The 20,998-nt window shown below is 35.9% G+C and overlaps 1 protein-coding gene across 1 annotated transcript in view; it reads right to left on the bottom strand.

Annotated features, from left to right (window-relative positions):
- Window positions 1–20,998, bottom strand: part of LOC144252900 (DNA polymerase alpha catalytic subunit-like) — a 92,451-nt gene that overhangs the window by 12,273 nt on the left and 59,180 nt on the right. The window contains 10 exon segments of the mRNA XM_077794947.1: window positions 954–1,070; window positions 4,096–4,185; window positions 5,507–5,568; window positions 6,482–6,566; window positions 9,455–9,609; window positions 10,479–10,605; window positions 11,504–11,578; window positions 13,189–13,305; window positions 14,054–14,166; window positions 20,308–20,483. Of these exon segments, the coding sequence (XP_077651073.1) occupies window positions 954–1,070; window positions 4,096–4,185; window positions 5,507–5,568; window positions 6,482–6,566; window positions 9,455–9,609; window positions 10,479–10,605; window positions 11,504–11,578; window positions 13,189–13,305; window positions 14,054–14,166; window positions 20,308–20,483 (1,117 nt within the window).

The following is a 20,998-nucleotide window of genomic DNA, read 5'->3' as shown; positions in this document are numbered from 1 at the left end:
AAGGGGAAAAGTAGAGTTGGGTAGGAGGGATAAGGAATTTGGGGGGACTATACCTACAGGTATAGACTGGTTGGGGTATACCTCACTGAGAAGATTCCATATTCAGAAAAGTCTGAAGGGAGTATGAAGGGAAAAAGGGGTGAGATAAGCAAATGTTTACAATAAGTAATAATAACCTCTTCACCTTAAAGATATGAACAGAAAAAGAAGAGTAAGAGTCCCAACTCTGATAGCAGAGAGCAGCAGCAGAATCCTCAAGAGATCATTATAAAAGGGACAGATTCCTAAGTTCTCTGATGAGATAGCATGCTGATTTTATTTGTAAGCTTTAGGTAAAATAAGACTTCAATCTCTGAACAGTATCAGGGTTAGGAAGAAGGTGCTTCATACAAAGACGACCAAAACCTCTCCACATGTGAAGCAAGCAAGCAGAATAAAAAGTACATAGGCTTTAAAAGAGTCAGACTGATCTGGGTTCAAATCTCAGTTCTTCCCCTACTAGACCTGTGTGAATGTCTACAAAATGAAATTGAAGTTGCTATGAGAGGCTAACTACATGAGAAAGCACATAGCTCACTGCTTTCTTATATTTCACATTAGCTCCCTTCCTTTCATTCTTCCCATCTTCCTGAATGATAATACTCAATGAATTCTGAACCCTGCAACCCTACCCTAAGGCTTATCACTTTAGGAATGCTGAAGTAAAAGTAATATGTATGTGCTGTCTTTCTTTACTATTTCTAGATTCCAATCATTGATTTAAAAAATGACCAGTGGCTTTTTCAAGTAAAATGCTGGATTCCAAGGAAAAGACATTTGGTATCAAAGTTAAAATGTACTGAAGTTCCTATAAGACAATCAATTCCTATTCAAAAAAGTATAGTACTTTCTTGGTAAGTACCCAATAAAAAAATGGCAAATAAAAGAAATAAGATTTTCAAAACTACCATTACCCCAAGCTTCGGCATGGTGGATCACTTCAGACGACCTATCTTGGACCAGTGAGGAACTTTGCACACATTAATTCGCTGCAGTAGCACTTCCAGTTCAAACCCATAAATATTATGACCCTAGGCAGAAAAAGGAGGCAGCCAATAACATTATAACAAATGCAAATTAGATGATTTACCTTCAAACACACAGAATTTCTTTGCCCTTTCTTTTTCTGGTCTCTAATTGAAGACATCACATCGTGAGCTTACCTCCGATTGGGGGTCCTTTCTTCTTCAGGAATTTATTCATCAGCAGCATTCATTAGCCTTGACATTAACAAGGCTGCTAAGCAGATTGCTTGAATTAAACTTTATTTCATACTAATTGATGCAAGGTTCATATGATCTCTTTTAATTTGCAGCGCATGCCTCACAATCTCAAAAGCAAATGTAAATTTTAACATCCCATACTTTTACATGATCACTAAAAGCTGTATTCAAACAATTCAATTTTGCTTCCTTAAAAACAGAAAACCTGCTTGTGTTGTAGGAGTTTGCAAAAAACTTCTTAGAAAATTCAGGAACTGCATTTGGCTTCTTTAAAACCTGAGTTCAACCCCTACTGATTTAGATACTTAATAAATATGCAACAAAATAAATATATAATACCAATGAATAGTTCAAGTAAAAAACTTAAAAAGAAGTAAACAAAATTGTATAGAATAGAAAATAACTCAAAATGCAACTAGATTTTTTCATTTCTATAATTCCCAATTTCTGTCACGTGAATAACATTACTCACTTAATTAAAAATTAGACGAGGTTCAAAATAATTGTTATCAATAAATAGATTTACTTGATACTAATTTTAATTAAAAACATATACTACCACTTGGAGTATACAAAATCATTGAGACAGAAGGCAGAATGATGGTTGCCAGGGGCTAGGGGAACGAGGAGGTAATTAGTACCATTTCAGTTTCAGAAGATGAAGAATTACAGAGATGGATGGTGTTAATGGCTGCACATTATGTATGTAGCTAATATCCCTGAATTGTACACTTAAAAGCAGTCAAAATGGTTAATTTTATGTTATGTGTACTTTACCACCACATAAAAACAATATACCCCATTATATATTTATGGCAGTTTTGTCTATTAAATTAAAGTCCCAAAGGATTATAAGAATGTATCATTTTCAAATTATCATGCCTGGGATCAGGGACCCAAACTCATGTCAGGACTCTATCTTACATTCGAATTTCTCACTCAGACTTGGCTCTAACATCCTAAGTCAGGCCAGGTATCATAGTGCTCCAAGACATCACTCTGGGGACCAAATTACTGTTAGTCGAGACTAGGTGAGGGCCCAGTGCTAAGCCAGAGCATCAGAGGACTATGGACAGATTTTTTCACACTTTAAATATGGGTCCTGAAATAACAAAGGGATGTGGGTGCAGAGACATTTTTAACAATCCGCAGGCTTTCAGGACAGTAGCTATGCCACTACAAGATAAGATATCTGAGAATAAAAATGAACCTGAAGGATATGGCAAACATTTTTGCAAGGCTTCAATATAACCAGATTACTTTATGACTTTTGGCAGTAAATAGATGGATCTAGAGACTATCATACTAAGTTAAATAAGCCAATCCCAAAAAAAAACATGTTGAATGTTCTTTCTGATATGTGGATACTAACACACAACAAGGGGAGGAAAGAATAGAAATTAAGTGTATTAGACAAAGGGGATGAAGGGAAGGGAGAAGACTGGGAATAGATCGTAGAACAAATAGGACATAACTTTCTTATGTTCATATATGAATACATCACCAGTGAAACTCCACATCACGTACAACCACAAGAATGGGATCCCAATTAGACTAAGTTATACTACATGTACGTATAATATGTCAAAATACACTCTACTGCCAGATGCAGTGGCATATGCCTGTAATCCCAGCAGCTCAAAAGGCTGAGGCAGGAGGATTGTGAGTTCAAAGCCAGCCTCAACAACTTTGTGAGGCCCTAAGCAACTTAGCAGGACCCTATCTTAAAAAACAAACAAACAAAAATACCCTACTCATGTATATCTAAAAAGAACACATTTTTAAAAGATCTTTTAAAAAGAAGCTGTAATATAAGAACAGTTTTTTATTAATTTTTCTAACACTAAAAAATATATATATATAGGGGCGGGGGTGTGGCTCATTGGTAGAGCACTTGCCTGGCATGTGTGAGGCACTGGGTTTGATCCTCAGCACCACATATAAATAAACAAAATAAAGGTATTGTGTCCATCTACCACTAATATATATTATAACCATATTACTAATATCATATTTAAAATATAGGTGTTTATTATACTTTCTGTCAAAAAATAAAACAATAGAGTTTGACTGATCAATTGACCCAGAAAAAAAGACAAAAGGAAAAATTCCTATCAAGAAGCATATAAAGGAAGGCCAAAAAACACACAAAAGTAAATATCTTGCTTTATAACTTCTACGAACTGGGGCAAAACAATGAATTATTAGCTCTCACTATCTAGTCGGAACATGGGAAGTTGTCAAGAGAAAAAAAATTGCTAGTATGAGCTCTCAAAGGTATGTCATAGAGATCCACTAGGCTCATAAAACTAAAATACTTAGTTTTCTGATTTGCACCCAATCAAGGGAATTAATTAACTCCTGTTGACACTATACATCTGGGTCACTAAGCAAAAATTTTAAAGATACTAATAGCTTATATACATTTACTAACTGATATGCTGGTCTCGTCAACTGTAAATAACTAGAGTATTTTAAACTTCAATAATAATTCAAGGGTTGCTTTAATATTAGAAAAAAAAGCCTAGGGGGCTGGGGATATAGCTCAGTTGGTAAAGTGCTTGCCTTGCATGCACAAAGCCCTGGATTCAATCCCGAGCAACACACACCACACACACACACACACACACACACACACACACACAAAGCCTATCTTATAGTAGGCTAGGGTTTTTCCCCTTTCTATTTGTAATTAGTATAGCAATTCATTTCACTCTGAAAAGATTCTTTGGAGCTCAAAAGTAAATAAACAATAAAAATAACCAATAAAGTCACACTGAAAAGAACTAAGAAATGAAGAGTTTCCCCGCAACATGATCAAAAAGCTACTTACCACAATGATATCAGGATCAATTTTGTGAACTTTTGCAAGGAAAAAACCTAGCAGTGTTCTTTCTGTTGTAGCAACCTCAACCTTCACATTCTGTTAATAAAAACATACCAGTCACAAACTCTTTAAAGTATTATACCTTGGCTTCTTGTTTAACCAGGATTAAGATTTCTTAGGGTTAAAAGAAACTCCCCATTTCAAAACTAAATGCAGAAATGAAATTTTAGATTCTAGGTTTTGCAATAATAATTGCACAAAGTCTCTGAGGAGCTCATTCTAGTAATATGCATGAGAATAAAGCAAAATTTTAAGTGCTAAGTAACAGCAAGAGCAGAAATGTCCTTCCATAGAGACATGTTTGTACATTGGACACATTTGAAAGCATATAAATTAGAGTACCTTTCAAAAGCATTACTTGATTTCCTATATAATCCCTGGTAGACTTCACTGTTGATGTATTTATCAGGAAAAGAAATTCCAAGGGTTGTATAAACTATTCTCAAATAATGGTATAAGAACAGATAAATAAGAAACTAGACTAAAAACAAATATAAAAATTGTGAGTATTTTAAATATAAATAAAATCTATCTTTACACAAAAGCCTTCCACTTGGATTGCTGAATATAAATCAAGTATTCAATCTGCTCTTATTAAAAATCTCTTAAAATAGAAATTGAAAACTATATGTATTCCACAACTACGTCACAAAAATGTCAGTTTGACTCTACAAGAATTCCTAGGTCACTGTACTTGGATAGGTAATTCAGGACATGTCACAAATGATAGCCTAACCTAAAAGTACCCTCAAACTGTTGGACTTCTCAAGTCAATTTAAAATAATATACATGAAACCTGACAAGGTTGCAGCATTTGATTTTGTCACGTGAAGACATTAACAAGTGAACTTTTAATCAAACATTATTACCCTATGTGTATACATGATTACACAACTAGTGTGATTCTACATCATGTACAACCAGAAGAATGAGAAGTTATACTCCATTTATGTATGATGTGTCAAAATGCATTCTGTCAGGCTGAGGTTGTGGCTCAGTGGCAGAACACTTGCCTAGCATGTATGAGGCACTGGGTTTGATTCTCAGCACCACGTATCAATAAATAAAGGTCCATTGACAACTAAAAAAAATTCTTTAAAAAAACATATTCTGTCATGTATAACTAATTAGAACAAATTTTAAAAAAGGAGATGAAAGAAAAAAAATTAAAAATGTACACTCCAAAAAAATTATTTATATTGAATACATTTAGCTTTGTGAAAAGCTCACTACATTTTATTATTCCCCTGCCATTTTATTAAGGGCCCAGAAAAAAATTCATGGAGCATACTATCCTCCTATTTTCTTTCCAAACAAATAAATACTTCATATTTAAAAGGAATAATTAGCTATTTACCTTTTCCTTAATGACTTTAAGGAAAGCACATGGAAAAATACAGTCCTTCGGTTTAGACACAACTATAAGAAGGGGGAAAAAATTCCAAAACCCATTTTATTTTAATTTCAGGTAGACATCAATGCATGTTTCCAAATAGAAATTTGGAAATTAGATATAAATATTCCCCCATCCCTAAATGTTAAAAGGTTCAAGTATTTTCATTGATCATGTTGGGATTCAAATGAATCACCAAGCACAGAACTCTATCCCTACAATTGTTAAAACTTTGATCAAATTTTGCTATCCATCAAAGTCAAAATGAATGATTATAACATTCTCTCCCAGAGGAAATCCCACCACCACCAAAGCCTTAACCAGTTTACAATGAAGTAACTCAGTTCAAACTTCTCAAACTTGGAAAAGAGTTTCTCCTCTACAACATAAAAATAGCTGTTCTCACAGTAACATAGAGAGGAGGTGAACAAAGGCTTGTTGAAATGAGCTAATGACTAGTTTCATCCACATTTTCACCAAGCTATTACCAGGGTTTTCTTCTATGTATTCCCCCTACTTAAGTAATAAACTTCACAGTAATCATAAATTTTGTTTTATGTTTAGCAAAACTAATGTGTTGCTAAAACAAAATAAATTTGCTAAAACAAAATTTATTTAACTGGCTTTCAACATGGACTATATGAGTATCCTCCTTGGAGACTGACTCATTAAACGCACAGAATTCTGTGGATGTTTCACACATTGAATTGTAGTACAACTCAATTTCAATTTGATATTACTATAACCTCTCCCGAATAGGCGAACATTAATTTATTCCTTGGCACCTGCCTCATTGCACAGAAAACTCTGGACAATAAAACTTAGTTTTCATAGCTAAAAACAACCTTAACAGTATTCACTATTTATTCTTGAAAATAATTTTTGAAAGTCTAAGAAAAAAATCAAGTCTTTAACAAAGTATCTTTAAAAAATACATACCACAGAAGTGTGACTGAAAGGGAGGTTGTGGGGGTGCTTTATCTAATGCAAAATTGTGATGAACCAAAGCTGCTATAGCAATAACCTGCAAAGAAAGGAAGGAGGAAATCACTTATCAGACACCTAATATATATTCTGCATTCTTACTGATATGTAAAACTACAGGTACAACCCTACCCCACTTATCATCTCCCTACAATTTACATTAGTTGAAGAAACTGAGTTGTTTATCCTATAGAATGCTCCGTAGTATGGATTCTGTTGCTTATATCCTAATAGGGTCACTTTCATTTAACACATTCTGTTTCTGTACTGCCTATAAATTCACAGTTAGATCAAATGACTTTATCAAAACCAGGTTCAACTATTTGGCAAAAATACTTTAGAGGTGCTACTGATTACTTCTATCAGAAAGCACAGACACATAATGTCTGTTTTTCTATATTTCAGTGAAATTAGCAGCCACTGTCAATTATTGCCTAGAGCCATTATTTCACTGGAGATTAGAAAGTGGCATTATTCCATTTTTCCTTCATTATTTATTAGCTGAAAACCTTCTAAGAACAGAAACTTCACTTCATCAATTATTTGGTTGCCTGAGGTACAGTATGTTTTCCAGAAAAGTCAGGATAATGCTTGATTTGATTCCCTCATTTATCAGTTTTAAGAATGAGTTAGTTCCCGAGTATCCTTCATAAATGAGCAATGTGGCAGTGGTATTGTTGTTAGTATCATCATGAACTGAGTGTTTCCATCTATTGCAATTATTCTTATCGTGCTCACATTGTCCCACCTTTGGTCAGTAGGATACTCTGCAAGTTGTTTCCTAGGTCCTTCTGACATATCTTCAGTAGATTTTAATATCATCCTTACTTTCTGATATAACACGATGTTCAAGATTTATCTTAAACATTCCCTGCCTTCATTAAGCCATTTCTCCACAGAGCCCTATTTACTTTATTAGGAAACAGTCTGTGAAAACCTAACTCTGGGCACAAGAGAACGGACACTTCTTTTTTAATTTTAACTAAGGACTTATTGAACCTTTCCCAAACACTTAACTATTAACTCCAATCATCTACAGAAATGATTATTTAAAGATCAGGGCTTGGGTTGTAGCTCAGTGGTAGAGCATGCACTCAGCATGCACAAGCGCTTGCATTCATTCAGTCTCCAGCACTACCAAAAATAAAGATGAAATCACATACTAAAAGAATGCAAATATTGTCCAAAATCCTCTTTTAAAAATACCCCCATTTATGTCAAAATGAAGCAAACATAAAGAAACTCCCATTGATCAGAGTAAGAAAACCATAAGGATCAAATGTAACAAGCTGACCACACTGGTGCTCGCCTATGGTTCCAGCTACTTGAGAGACTGAGGCAGGGGGCTCACTTGAGCCCAGAAGTTCAAGGCCAGCCTGGGCAACATAGTGAGACCCCATTTCAAAATAATAATGTCAAAAATAAAATAATAATGAATTCAACAGATAGGGAATACACATACGTGTGTGTGTGTGTGTGTGTGTGTGTGTAAAAACCACCATTTTAAAACTCTTAATGAAATAACTAATTGAGGTAAAATGACTAATTCATGGAGGCATTAGAACAGTAGTTCTCAACTGGGGATAACTGTACCCTCACATTTTCCTCTAAGGAATATTTGGCAATTGCTGGAGGCATTTTTAGACTGTTACACCTAGCAGGGAGAGGGGGTACACACATCTAGCAGGTAGAGGCCACGGACACTGCTCAACATCTCACAACGCAATAGACCACAACAGCACTCCACAACAGCCCAAAACACATGTAGTGGCAAGGTTAGATGAAAAGCTGATGGAGAAATATACAGTGGTTATCACCATTTGAGCCCACTGACCAATATTAGCTTCAATAATAGCAGCTTAACCTGACATTATGTGTCTTCCAATATGAAGTACACTCTACTACCTATAAAGTATTTTGGCTAAGAAAGTTGAACTTGAATCTAATTCATCCTTTAGAGATAACTTATAGCATATGGATGTATGAAGGATGGAGGAAGAGTAGGCACTCTGTTTCTATAAAGGACCAAAAAATAAGTATTTTAGTCTTTGCAGGCCTCATGGTCTCTGTCATGACTAACTGACTCTGCTGTTGTAGAGCAAAAACAGTTGAAGATATGCTGTGTTTCAAGGAAACTTTATTTACAAAAACAGGTAGTGGGATGAATTTGGCTCACAGACCACTGTTTGCCAACCACTGGTAGAGAGGAAGAAGTCCAATGATACCACAACAGAGCAAACAAATACAGACAGAAAATGGGACATTATATGAGACAACTATCAGTGATTCTTGTAATCATTCAATGTCATTGAAAAGAAAGTGGGGGGAATGGGTGGGAGTTATACCATTTAAAAAGAGATGAAAGTGGCACAAAAATTAAACACCATCTGTGAATCTTGTGTAAATCCTGATTCAAACCATCTGTTAAAAGACATTGTGAGAAACAAAGTCATTTAAGTATGTGCTGGGGATTTCAGACTAAATCAAGGAATCACTGTTACTGTTATTGGGCTTGCTAATGATGGTATATAAGAAAATGTGCATATTTTAAGAGATGTATACAAAGACACACAGGGTTAAAATGACATGCTGTTTGAAACTGACTTTAAAATACTTCAAGAGAAAAAAAAGAAGGGAGAAAAACAGGTGTCACAAAATTTGCTAACTGCTGAATATGTGATTGATATAGAGAGTTCATTGTATTATTCTCTGTGTACATTAAAAAAATATTTTCAGCAATTTAACTCCTTGAAAAAATCCACAACACCAGACAAAGAAACAAATTCAATTCCTTCTCCAAAATGAAGTTTTGTACTAAATTAGTATGCTTTCCCCTCCAAGAACAACTTTGTTGCAGTAAAGCTATACAAGTTCAGGCCAAGTATTACACCTAAGGAACAAATACAAAATATGTCCTTTTTTTTTTACCTCATGTTGATGGTTCTTTGCATTCTGCAATGTTTTCATGCTGAAAGACATCACCACAAGTGGAAGAGGACCAATATCCTTAATTACATTCACCAGGTCAGGTTTCAAAGCCATGGCCTCAAATTTACACCAACTGATTGGCTGGTTCAAGAGCTCTGAAAAAAATAGAAATAACACATCAATCGCTTTTGTTAACTTAAAAAGAAAAAGTACCATAATTATGACAACTGTGATTAACTGAGATATTCTTCAGTCCTATCTTCTATTAAAAATGACATAATATCTAACTAAAAATAAGCCACATTACTGGATGTGTGTGTACCTATGTTCATTTTCTTGAGAAAAAAAAGTCCAAACAGTGGCTGAGGCTATGGCTCGGTGGCAGAGCACTTGCCTAGCATGTGTGAGGCACAGCATTTGATCCTTAGCACCACATACAAAAAATAAGCAAATAAAATAAAGGTATGCTGTCCATCTACAGTTACAATTTTTTTTTAAATCCAAACAAAGCTTTTTGTAAAATGATCTAAAGAATCCAGAACCCAAGATAGGTTTAAAAAACCCAAAGCACTACCATGGAGGAATCATAAAACATTTTTAAGAGATTCATGAAGATAAAAGAGTATCTCAGATACAAGTGCTAGAAAATATCAAGTAACAGGCAAAACAAGTACTATCCACATTAGGATGTGATTCTTCTCCCCTCCAAAGGTCAGCAGTTTACTATGGAGAACAGCTGGGCATTATCTGCCAGGTGGGAAGTACATGTAAACAACAGCATAATGGGACGCACCCTGAACGGCTGCCTGTGCTAAGGCCTCCTTCTAAACTAAACTGCCAGGCATTACAGAGATAAAGTGATTCCAAATATACCTACAATCATCCAAGGAAAATCTTGATGAAAAAACACAAAAGGAAATAAACACACTAAAATATATAAACCAATTCCTTAACTTCCCTTTAGGGGGAAAAAAAGCACATTTATCAGCAACCTACTTAGCATTATGACTAAATTTTTCCTTACGTGGATTTTTTACTTCAAGCCAACAAGGTACTTTGATCTTTCTGTTCATCAAGAACAGTTCCAAGCTGGATGTGTTGGTTCCAAATACATGAGAAAATGTTTCTCCTTTTAAATACTGAGGAAGCTTCTGCCTAAAAGGAAAAAAATCTTTTTTGTTTAAAACTATTACTTCACATTTTCCAATTCTATATTTGAAATAAACAAAAGCCTCTCTATGAAGCAGCAGAAGAAACCCCTTTGATACATGTGAAATGTAATTTGCTACAAATGAAATCCAAAACAATTCACAGTAGGAAACAAAAACAATTCACAATGACAAAATAATGCATCTTCATGACACCCATTAGAAGAAAATAGGCCAAGAAGCTCCCCCAAGAGAGAATTTGTGTCCAAAGCTGTACATGCCTCACTGATAAAGAATAGCCAAGTAAGTACCACTCCATTAGAAGAATGAAAGCAACAGAGTGGGACTTGAAAAATTGAAATTGAAAAAGCTTCCATGGTACTTTTCATCACCACTGCCAAAAACATTTTTTAAAAGTTTCCCTTTTCCAACATTGTGGGATCAAAACACTAGAACAAAGGTAAAAAGAGATTAAGGTCTAGTTAATTAACACCCTACAGCAACGACCTTGCCTGTCACAGGAGCAAGAGCAAGAGCAGCACTATAATGATGCTACTGACACTCCTCTCTCACCTTTCCACTGCTTACAAGAGACACTTAACAGACTAATGATGTCCAACTCCATCATGTGGCATTCATTCCACTTGACAAACAATTGTGCTGTTTCAAGTTATTTGTTTAAAGATGCATACTTGAAAGCAGAGAAAGACAGTATAACCTGTAGACTATGTACTTAAAATTAATTTTATCCATTTCAGTTATTCATTACTATATGTCCACCTCAATGAACTGTGGGCTTGAGGAGTTCTGTCAGTACTACTAATTGAAAGCTAGTTGAAAGTTCAAAAGTAGAAATAAATGCCATTCACCAAAACCAGGTAATTTTCTTTGTTTAACTTACCAAGTATCTAACTTCCAAGTACTGAGACTTTTCGGGAACATCAGGTATCTCAAAAGCATAATTCTTTTCCACTGTCTGGATAAGTAGATGTTTTAAAAAATCATTAAGACAAAAAAGTTTTCAAAACTCAAATTATCCAGCATTACATAAATAATACATTTTCCTATATTAAATCATCAGGAATCTAGCATCCTTGTGGGACACAAGAGTAATTAAAGCCAAAAAGGTATCCTTTCACCTTTCAACTAGGACTAAGACTCATAGTGACAATGTTAAAAAGACTTCTCTTAGACACTACAGAAATCAAAATATTTGCATTCAAATAGGAGCAATAAGAGATTTATTTTTACAATGTTAATGCATTAAATCATTTGTCAAGAGACAGGTTGTGGCACATGCCTATAATCCCAGCTACTCTCAGAAATCTGGGTAGGAGAATCGTGAGTTTAAGTCCAGAGCTATACATGCCTCACTGATAAAACATAGCAAAATATTGTCTCAAAAAATAAAAATTATTTGTTACTAATTGACATTAAGCAACTCCATCTTGCTAGAATAATCAACATTATAATTATAGTTCATATGTAGTAAGCATTGGCTATGTGTCAAGTAGTATTCTAATCATTCAATATGAATCAAGAGATTTAACCCTTTTGACAATGCTTGCAATAGGGCCTCATTTGTCAAATAAAGAAACAGGCACAGGGAAGTCACTTGGCACTTGTTCACAATCAGATACTAGTAAGCAGCAGGGCTAAGACTTAAATCACAAGCAACCTGACTCTAACATTCATATGCTTCACCATTACAACACATTGTCTCTGGAATTTTATGTTTTTAGTTTTTGTTTGCAGTGCTAGGAATCAAACCCAAGGCCTTGTGCATTATTACTTGTGGAAATTTAAAGAAGTGACTCAGCCACAATCCAAAACTTAAGTAGTTAAGACTGTTTGCTGTATCTTTTGCAACTCAATCCTCCCTTTCTTTCCATCACTACTAACTTCCCATATTTTTAGTGGGCTACAGACCCCACAATTATGGCCAAAGGCATCAATATCTCACTAAAATCAAAATATTGTTTCTTTTTTTAGGGGCATTCTCCACTGAGCTATATCCCCAGCTATTTTTATTTTTTGAGACAGGGTCTCACTAAGTTACTATGGTTGGTCTCAAACTTGTAACCCTTCTGCTTCAGCCTCCCAAGTCACTGGAATCAGAGGCATGTGCCACCAACACCAGTTTGGACAATTTGTCATACATATCACAAATATAAGACTTTCATTCTATCAGAAATAACATCATAGTCCCTGATTTTTAAAACTAAAACTTACTTAACCTTCTAATCAAAATGCATTGGCAATAACTAATTATAAAATCAAAATGTTTTCTTTGCCATTTCAGAATAAAAACATGAAATGTAAGCATTTAAAGTAATTTGCTTTGAGTTATCTATATATTCAAATTCATGACCATTATTTTATAAGCAGTTTAAAAAGAAAGCAAACTATTTTTAAAAATCTAACACAGTTTTTATATTCATGCCTATGAGATTGCCATTCTATGAATTAGAGATATGCAGAAGGCACTTTGTATGAAGTAGATATGCAATACCTATTTACAAAATCAAGACATTAACAAACAACAAATTAAGAGAGCTGGTCAAAAATTTACAACCAAATACAAACCTTGGACTTGAACTTCATAATTTTATATTTTGCTGCTATTCTTTCATCAAATTCATTGTAAACATCCTTCATTGTAACTGGAATTTCTGTTTCCTTCCCTGTATTTAGATCAATTTTCTGTTCTCCCGTGGGAAGGAGAAAAGGGAGAAAAAGTATCTGTACATAAGATCTTCTTAACCACCAGAAACTCAAGTTTAAAACATTTTTCATCCTCCCCCATTTAAACACTTAATAGCACAGTCTCAACAATGAGTTCAAAGGCAAAACAATCCCTAAAAAATACTAAACCCAATGGCCAATTCCTCCCAAAGCACCATAAAGCAAGGCAAAGATGATCAATGCTAAGAAACAATGGGAAAATAAATATTATAAATCCTAACCAAGATGCTCCACAATTCAACAGAAATGGGGAGGGACTGATACTGGGAGGGAGCTGGAGATATTAAAAGTCCTAATAAAGAAGAAGCAAATGGAACTGATCTTGTTAAATGGCCACAGGGGAAATATTACAGCTGCCTATGCAACAAGAGCAGGAAAACTGGGCCAAATGCCATGTCATGTTTTAGAGCCTTAGAGTCCCAAGCCCAATTATTATGGAAATGAGGAGTAAGGGAAATACAACATTCTGTATTAAAACTCAGACACTTTTACTCTAACAAGTTGAAAAACTGAGTTCAACTCCATTTCTCTAATTTTCCCATCCTCTATTGGAATTGCTGACAATCAGTGGTCATGAAGCAAGGAGTAAGAAAGAATTGGGGTTGTGAAGAACTGCTGCCCTACTGAAGGACAGGGTTGACCTTGGAATAGAGAATGGGTGCCATATATAATTACTGAAATCTCAAAGCTAATCACTAATGCTTACCATTTCACGGGGAAGGAAGTATAGCATTCGCTCAATGTTTTTCACCATGACACAACAGCTCACATGGGTCTTGGCTGATTCAATAAAAACTTTTCCAAACAGAAATACCACACCTGAAAGAATAAGGGAAAACTTAATTGAAATTGAAAAGAAAACATTTCAATTACACCAAATCATGGGAACAACGTAAATGTTTACTGAACATGTCCACACATTTATACCTTTGTGATAACATTCTGACAGCAAACATATATAAAACCAGTTCTTTGTTTTTAAAATATTTATTTTTAGTTGTAGTTGTACACAATACCTTCATTTTATTTATTTACTTTTATGTGCTGAGGATCCAACCCAGGGCTGCACACGTGTAAGGCAAGCATTCTACTGCTGAGCCACAACTCCAGCCCCAAAACCAGTTCTTAACTCAGTACTTATGCCATAGTACACTATCACAGTGGTACAACCCCTGGGAGAAAGGGGATAGAATAATTCTCTAATTTAGTATAAACAGTTTCCCTATAACCAGTATTATCCAGATTAAGAAAAACAAAACAACTATTGTCCAACAAGTCTGCTATTACAACCTCTCATGAAAACATGCAAATATGAGAATATCATTCTAAATTTATTTTTTATTTACACTTACTGATAAAAAACAATCTTCATGTATTGGGATACATACATCAGTATTTTTCTGTATGTAAAGTTGTATTTGGGAAAAACAATTCATCTTGTATCTTATGGTTTGGAAATGAGGTACCCCTCAAAAGCTCCTGTTGATGCCAAAATATTCAGGAGTAAAATGATTTGATTATAAGAGCTGTAACCTTAACCTAACAGTCCATTCTAGCTTGAATGGACTAACTAAATGGTAACTATAGGGAGGTGTAGCATGGTTGGAGGAATTGGGTCACTAGGAGCATGCCTTTGAGGTTTGTATTTTGTCCCTTGCACCTCAACTCCTCTCTCTGCTTCCTGCCCACCATATGCTAAGCAGCTTTCCTCACTGTACCCTTCTGCCATGTTCTGCCACACCTTGGGCCCAGAGCAGTAGTCAGACAGTCGTTCATGGACTGAACCTCTGAAACCATAAGCCCCAAATGAACTTTTCCTCCTCTAAGTTGTTCTTGTCAGGTATTTGATCATAGTGATAAAAAGCTGCCTAACACATCTCTTATTCTATATAAACATATATATCTCATAACAGGGTTCTATTATAATCTATTTCACCCTTTCTATATCACAAGTTACTTAACATATCTAGCTAGGTAGTATTTATACTGTTCCTTTCTCTTCTGCTTCTATTTAACAAATGGTTTACTAATAAAATCAGTAGATATCCTTCTTTTGTGACCCTCAGAAATATACACAACAAAGTAAAAACATGCCTTTCTAAACATCAAGTTATTGTTCTCCCGTCTCTTCAACAGAAAACTAGCCATTAAGAAAGGACTGCTGGGCTGGAGTTGTGGCTCAGCAGTAGAGCACTTGCCTAGCACGTTCAAAGCCCTGGATTCAATCCTCAGCATCACATAAAAATTAATAAAATAAAGGTATTCTGTCCAATTACAACTAAAAAATATTTTTAAAAACAAAGAAAGAAAGGACTCCTAAGATCTGATAGTCGACCCAAGAGATGGTCACTGTAAAAAAATTCCCAGGCTCCATGAACTAGACAGCAGTAATCAACATAGCCACTTATCTGAGACACTAAGAAAATTGTGGTACATCACAAAGCCAATTACCCCAGTTTCACAAGACAGCTCATCATCAGTATTTCCTTTTGTCACTTATTCTAGTAGAAATAAGACTATCTAAGGATTTTCATTTCTGCAGATGATTAAAATTCTTACAAGAGTTGTGTGATTTTCAGCTGGGGTGAGGGAAGTGGGGAAGATAAGGGAGAGGAAAGGGCGGACCGTGGGACGATTTAAAGGAAAAAATCACAGTAGCACAGAAATTTAGAAGTCATCCTCACGACAGTTAAAGATGGGAAAACAAAATTCCATGCAAAGAAAAATAAAGACTCTAATATTGGATTCAAAGATTCAAATAGCTCATTTTACAGTCAAACTAATATCACACTTCATGCAACACATTTGACACTGTTTATGCCTCGTTTGCCACAAAAAGATCATGGTAAACAAAGATTACATTCCCCCCAAAGTTACTAGCTGAAACCAGGTGCAGTCAGGATTATTCAACCTTGAAAAAGTCATAATGAAGACAGGATATCTTCCCATATGCAAAGAGTAAGATTCTTTTCATAATTATGGTGCATTCAGCAACAACTGACTGACTTAGAATCTGTAAGAAAGTGAGAAACAATAACAGGGTCTTTGGGAGTACTTCATTTTTATTAGCATCATTGATTTCACAAAGCTCAGTGATCATTACCTACTATCACGATGAAACTGTTCAACCCTCTGAAATTAAAGGACTTTTAAAAAAAGCTATTTTATTTAACCCATTGGCATCAAAAACAGAGAAAGATGTGCCACCTCAGAGAACACAACTTGCAAAGTACCACAGAATGGCAAAGTGGACTGACAATGAGAAGGCCCGACTTCTGCCACTGAAGAGTCAACTACTTTTTTTCCCCAGAGCTTGTTTCCTACTAAGTGAATAACTAGACTAGATAATCTCTGAAGCTTTTTTCAGCACTTGTATGACAAAAAAAATATTAACTGAGCTGGCCATCATGACATGTGCCTGTAGCCCCAGCTACTCAGGCAGCTGAGACAGGAAAACTGCTTGAGTCCAGCTGGAGCATCACTTGAGCCCGTAAGTCTGAGTCCAACAGGGGCAACATAGTGAGATTCCCCCATCAAAGAAAGATAATTGTGAAATGTTTCCCTGGGCCAGAGGTACAACTCAGTGGTAGAGTACATACCCTGGTTCAATTCTTAGCACCACCAAAAAATTTTTCCCCACTATTGATTTTAAAAGCCTATCCATGGCCGGGCGTGGTGGTGCATGCCTATAATCCCAGAGGTTTGGGAGGCTAAGGCAAGAGGATCACGAGTTCAAAGCCAGCCTCAGCAAAAAAGCAGGGTGCAAGAAACTCAGTGAGACCCTGTCTATAATAAAATATCAAACAGGGGTGGGGATGTGGCTCAGTGGTCAAGTGCCCCCCAGTTCAATCTCCAGTACAAAAAAAAACCTATCTATGACACTGGCCTGATATCAGAAATTAATTACTTTGAAAATTTAGTTGTGCCTCCATGTTTCAATCTTAGCCTCCAATATCCCTTACTACAAACCATCACTAATTAAGAAAAATGTCTGTGATGATATATATTTGTTTGGTATCTGACCCATCCAATATAGTAGCTACTTTTCACATGTGGCCATTAAGCACTTAAAAGGTGGCTACTGGTTGAGAAACTGAATTTTAAATTTTATTTCCTTTTAAACAGTATAAATTAAAAGAACTACAAATGGCCATTATATTGGACATTATGGTACCTTAGTAGATCCCTGCCTTGTGAAACAATGGTATTTACTAATAAGAGTATAAACCAAAAAAACAAACGATAAAAATAACAAACTCTCTTTCACAAAGAGTTTAGTTGTGGATGGACACAATATCTTATTTTTATGTGGTGCTGAGGATCAAACTCCGTGCACCATACATAATAGGCCAACACTTTTCCACTGAGCTAAAACCCCAACCCAGAACTGTTGTTTAAGGTTCTGATCCTTGGCAACCAATGCTGGCAATGATGCTTTATAGGCACTTACTTGGGAGGGGGTCACCATCCACTTTTGTTTTACTCATTCTTATTTCACACTGCTACAAGAATTTAGGAAGCAAACTAAATAATGGCAGCAAATTCAACTCTGGTGCTCTGTAACTCTCCATGTGCATCCACCAGACTGTCAATCACTGTGTAGTTTATTTCAGAGACCATTTACTGAATGCCTACTATGGACCTGGCATTATACTGAATACTGGAAATGAAAGATTTCTAGCAGCTTAAAGGCTTTGAGATAGAGAAAAAAAACTGATTCAGATCATTTCAAAATCAGATGACAAAACTACAATGAGAAAGGGTATGATGGGGTCATAGGACTCTAAGGTCCATCTAGAGGTTTAGGAAAACTTTCAGGAAATGACAACTGAGCTGAATCTTGAAGAATGTGTCAGATAAGGGCATCCCAGTCAGACAAATACTATGAGTAAAGGGACACGCAGCAGCAATTTCTAGGGCAAAAATTCATAGACAGCAGGCATCAGAAATCTTGCTAAGGAGCTTGGACTCTGTGTTATAAGCAATAGCTACTGAGGATTTTTTTTAAATGAGGAAATGATATAGTCAATGTTACTCTTCTGATCAATCACTCTGGCAGTAATGTGGAAGACAACAGTTTAGAGATCAATTAGGAGGCTGGTACAATGAATTCGGTAGGCAAGAAGGGTTCAGGGCACCAGTTATGAGGAGATAGATTATCTACTTTAGAAGAAGTAAACTAACAAGTGAGGAAAAGGAGGGAATCAAGGATGGCTTCCAGGTTTCTGGTTTTGATGGAACCATTAACCAATGGGTTAATAATTAATCAAATCTATAAGGTCCCTTTTACCATGCAAGGAAACATCACAAGCTCCAAATGTTAGTACATAGACATCTTTAGGGAGAGGGGTCATTATGCTCCCTATTACACCTCTCAGTTCCATGAAGTTGAGAAGTTCTCTCAGAGGTCTTAGAAAACAGGAAGAAGGTTAAAAAAAAACAGGACTTAAAAAAAATCCCAGAATTAACAGGCAGCTACTCAAATTCAGAGATGAGAAACAAATGAGATATGTCAAAATTATTTTGCCTCCTATCTTTTAGGCAAAGGGTAAAGATTAAAAACAGAGAATCTCCACTATTTCTGTTTAATGAAAAAACATTCATTTGGAGGTGATTTTTAAATTTTAAAAAAAGTTATCCTGAAGAACTGAAATAATACATATTCAATTTGGTTAAAGAGAAACAGGCCCAGAAGCACCACCAGAAACATATTTGTTCAATTTGAGGAGGGTCTTTTCTAACAGTTACTGTTGTTAAAAATGGAATGACCCTCCTCTGTCATCTTAAGGGCATTCTTGGCTCTTGTAAGATGATTTTTTTTTCCTCTACAAAGAGGGAGTTAGTAAGGCCCCCCTCATCAGAAGGTCAGGCCTATGAATTCTAAAAGAGAATAAACTTTTTGTTTCATTTGTTGTGTGGCCCTCTTCTTCAATTTATCCCTAGCATTTTGTGAATCAAGAATTCACAATACTAGTTCATTAGGATGACCTGGGAATCAGTCTTGATTTCTTCTTTCCATCAATGCTCAGATTCAATCCATCAACAGGTTTGTATCAAAATACTTGTTAAATGCCTTCATTTCTCTCCTTCCCAGCCTCCAGGGTCCAAGTAACTAGTACCTCTGCCCTGGAATGACTGATCTCCAGGGCTTCTATAATTTCCTACCACCCCACTCTAGCTCACCCTTCTACAGCTATATATACAAGCATGCACACACAGAATAACATGTCTGTTATTCTCTTCACAGACAAGAGAATTCCTGTTTAAAGGCAAAGTCAATTATGGGACCATCCATCATTATATGGCCTTTTACCTTTATCTCCAACTTCTCTGCATACCAATCTTATCACTTGATAACTATGCTACTATCACACAGGCCACCTTCTTCGTGTCAGTCCTTCCCACTTACTGGATTCTTAAGCTGAAATGTCCTTTCCTCGACTCTGTATGTGCCTCACATCTTAGCCCAGGGATCATCTCTTAAGACAGGCCTTCACTGAGCATCCTACAACTAACTCCCTTTTACATCAGTTTCTTTTATTTATAGCCAATTTCTCCCCACCCACTCCCACCCCATTAAAATATAAGCAACATTATAGCATAGGGAATTTGTGCAGTTTGTTCACCCCCTCTCAGTGCCTTAAACATAACATGTGTCCAATTTGCTAAATAAAGAGACAAATTAATGACTGATTCCATTTGCAGAATAATCCTGCAACTTCAGATACATCGATGGCAAAGTACAAGCACATTCAAAAATCACAAATAACTGATTTTTGGAATAAGCATTTTAAGGACTATTCACACCACACGGTGGCTCACACACTTTACAATGAACAAGTCCTGCTCTCCTATAACACACTTACATGAGGGCAGAGCCTGTGCCAATGTTCAGCACTAAATATTCAAGGGAAAACTTGCTACTCCATCAAGACATATGGTTACTTTATCTTTGATTACCTGGTTGGTTATACTGATCTTCATAAGCATCCAACCAATAAAACTGGAACACTTGTTCTTCATCTGTCCCTTTTACCAATGGGAGTTGACTGGAATCCACTTGAATTTCTTGTGCTGAGAAACTATCATCTTCCTGATCAATGCCCCAACAAGAGTCATCTGGGAGAAAACTTCCCCTGCAGAAATTAAATTTTCCAACCTTTTCAAAATCTAACAGAGTAGGGCTGGTGCTACTGCTCAGTGGCAGAGCACTTGCCTAACGTGTGAGGCACTGGGTTCAATCCTTAACACTGCATAAAGACCTAAACAAATAAAGGCACGCTGTCCATCTATAACTATGAAAACTTTTTTTTTTTTTTAAAATCTTGGCTGGGACTGTAGCTCAGTGGTAGAGCACTTGCCTAGCACATGTGAGGCACTGGGTTCAATCCTCAGCACCACATAAAAATAAATAAATAAAATAAAGGTATTGTGTCCATCTACAATGAAAAAAAATTTTTTTTTTTTTTAATCTAACAGAGGGGCTGGGGATGCGGCTTAAGCGGTAGCGTGCTCGCCTGGCATGCGTGCGGCCTGGGTTCGATCCTCAGCACCACATACAAAGATGTTATGTCCACCAAAAACTAAAAAATAAATATTAAAAAAAATTCAAAAAAAATCTAACAGATTGATTAGAGTGCTATCTGCCAGG

The sequence above is a fragment of the Urocitellus parryii genome, unplaced genomic scaffold (genome assembly GCF_045843805.1).
Source record: "Urocitellus parryii isolate mUroPar1 unplaced genomic scaffold, mUroPar1.hap1 Scaffold_67, whole genome shotgun sequence".
Classification (NCBI taxonomy): Eukaryota; Metazoa; Chordata; class Mammalia; order Rodentia; family Sciuridae; genus Urocitellus; species Urocitellus parryii.
The sequence above is the reverse complement of the archived record's forward strand: the minus strand, read 5'-3'. Positions and strand labels throughout refer to the sequence as shown.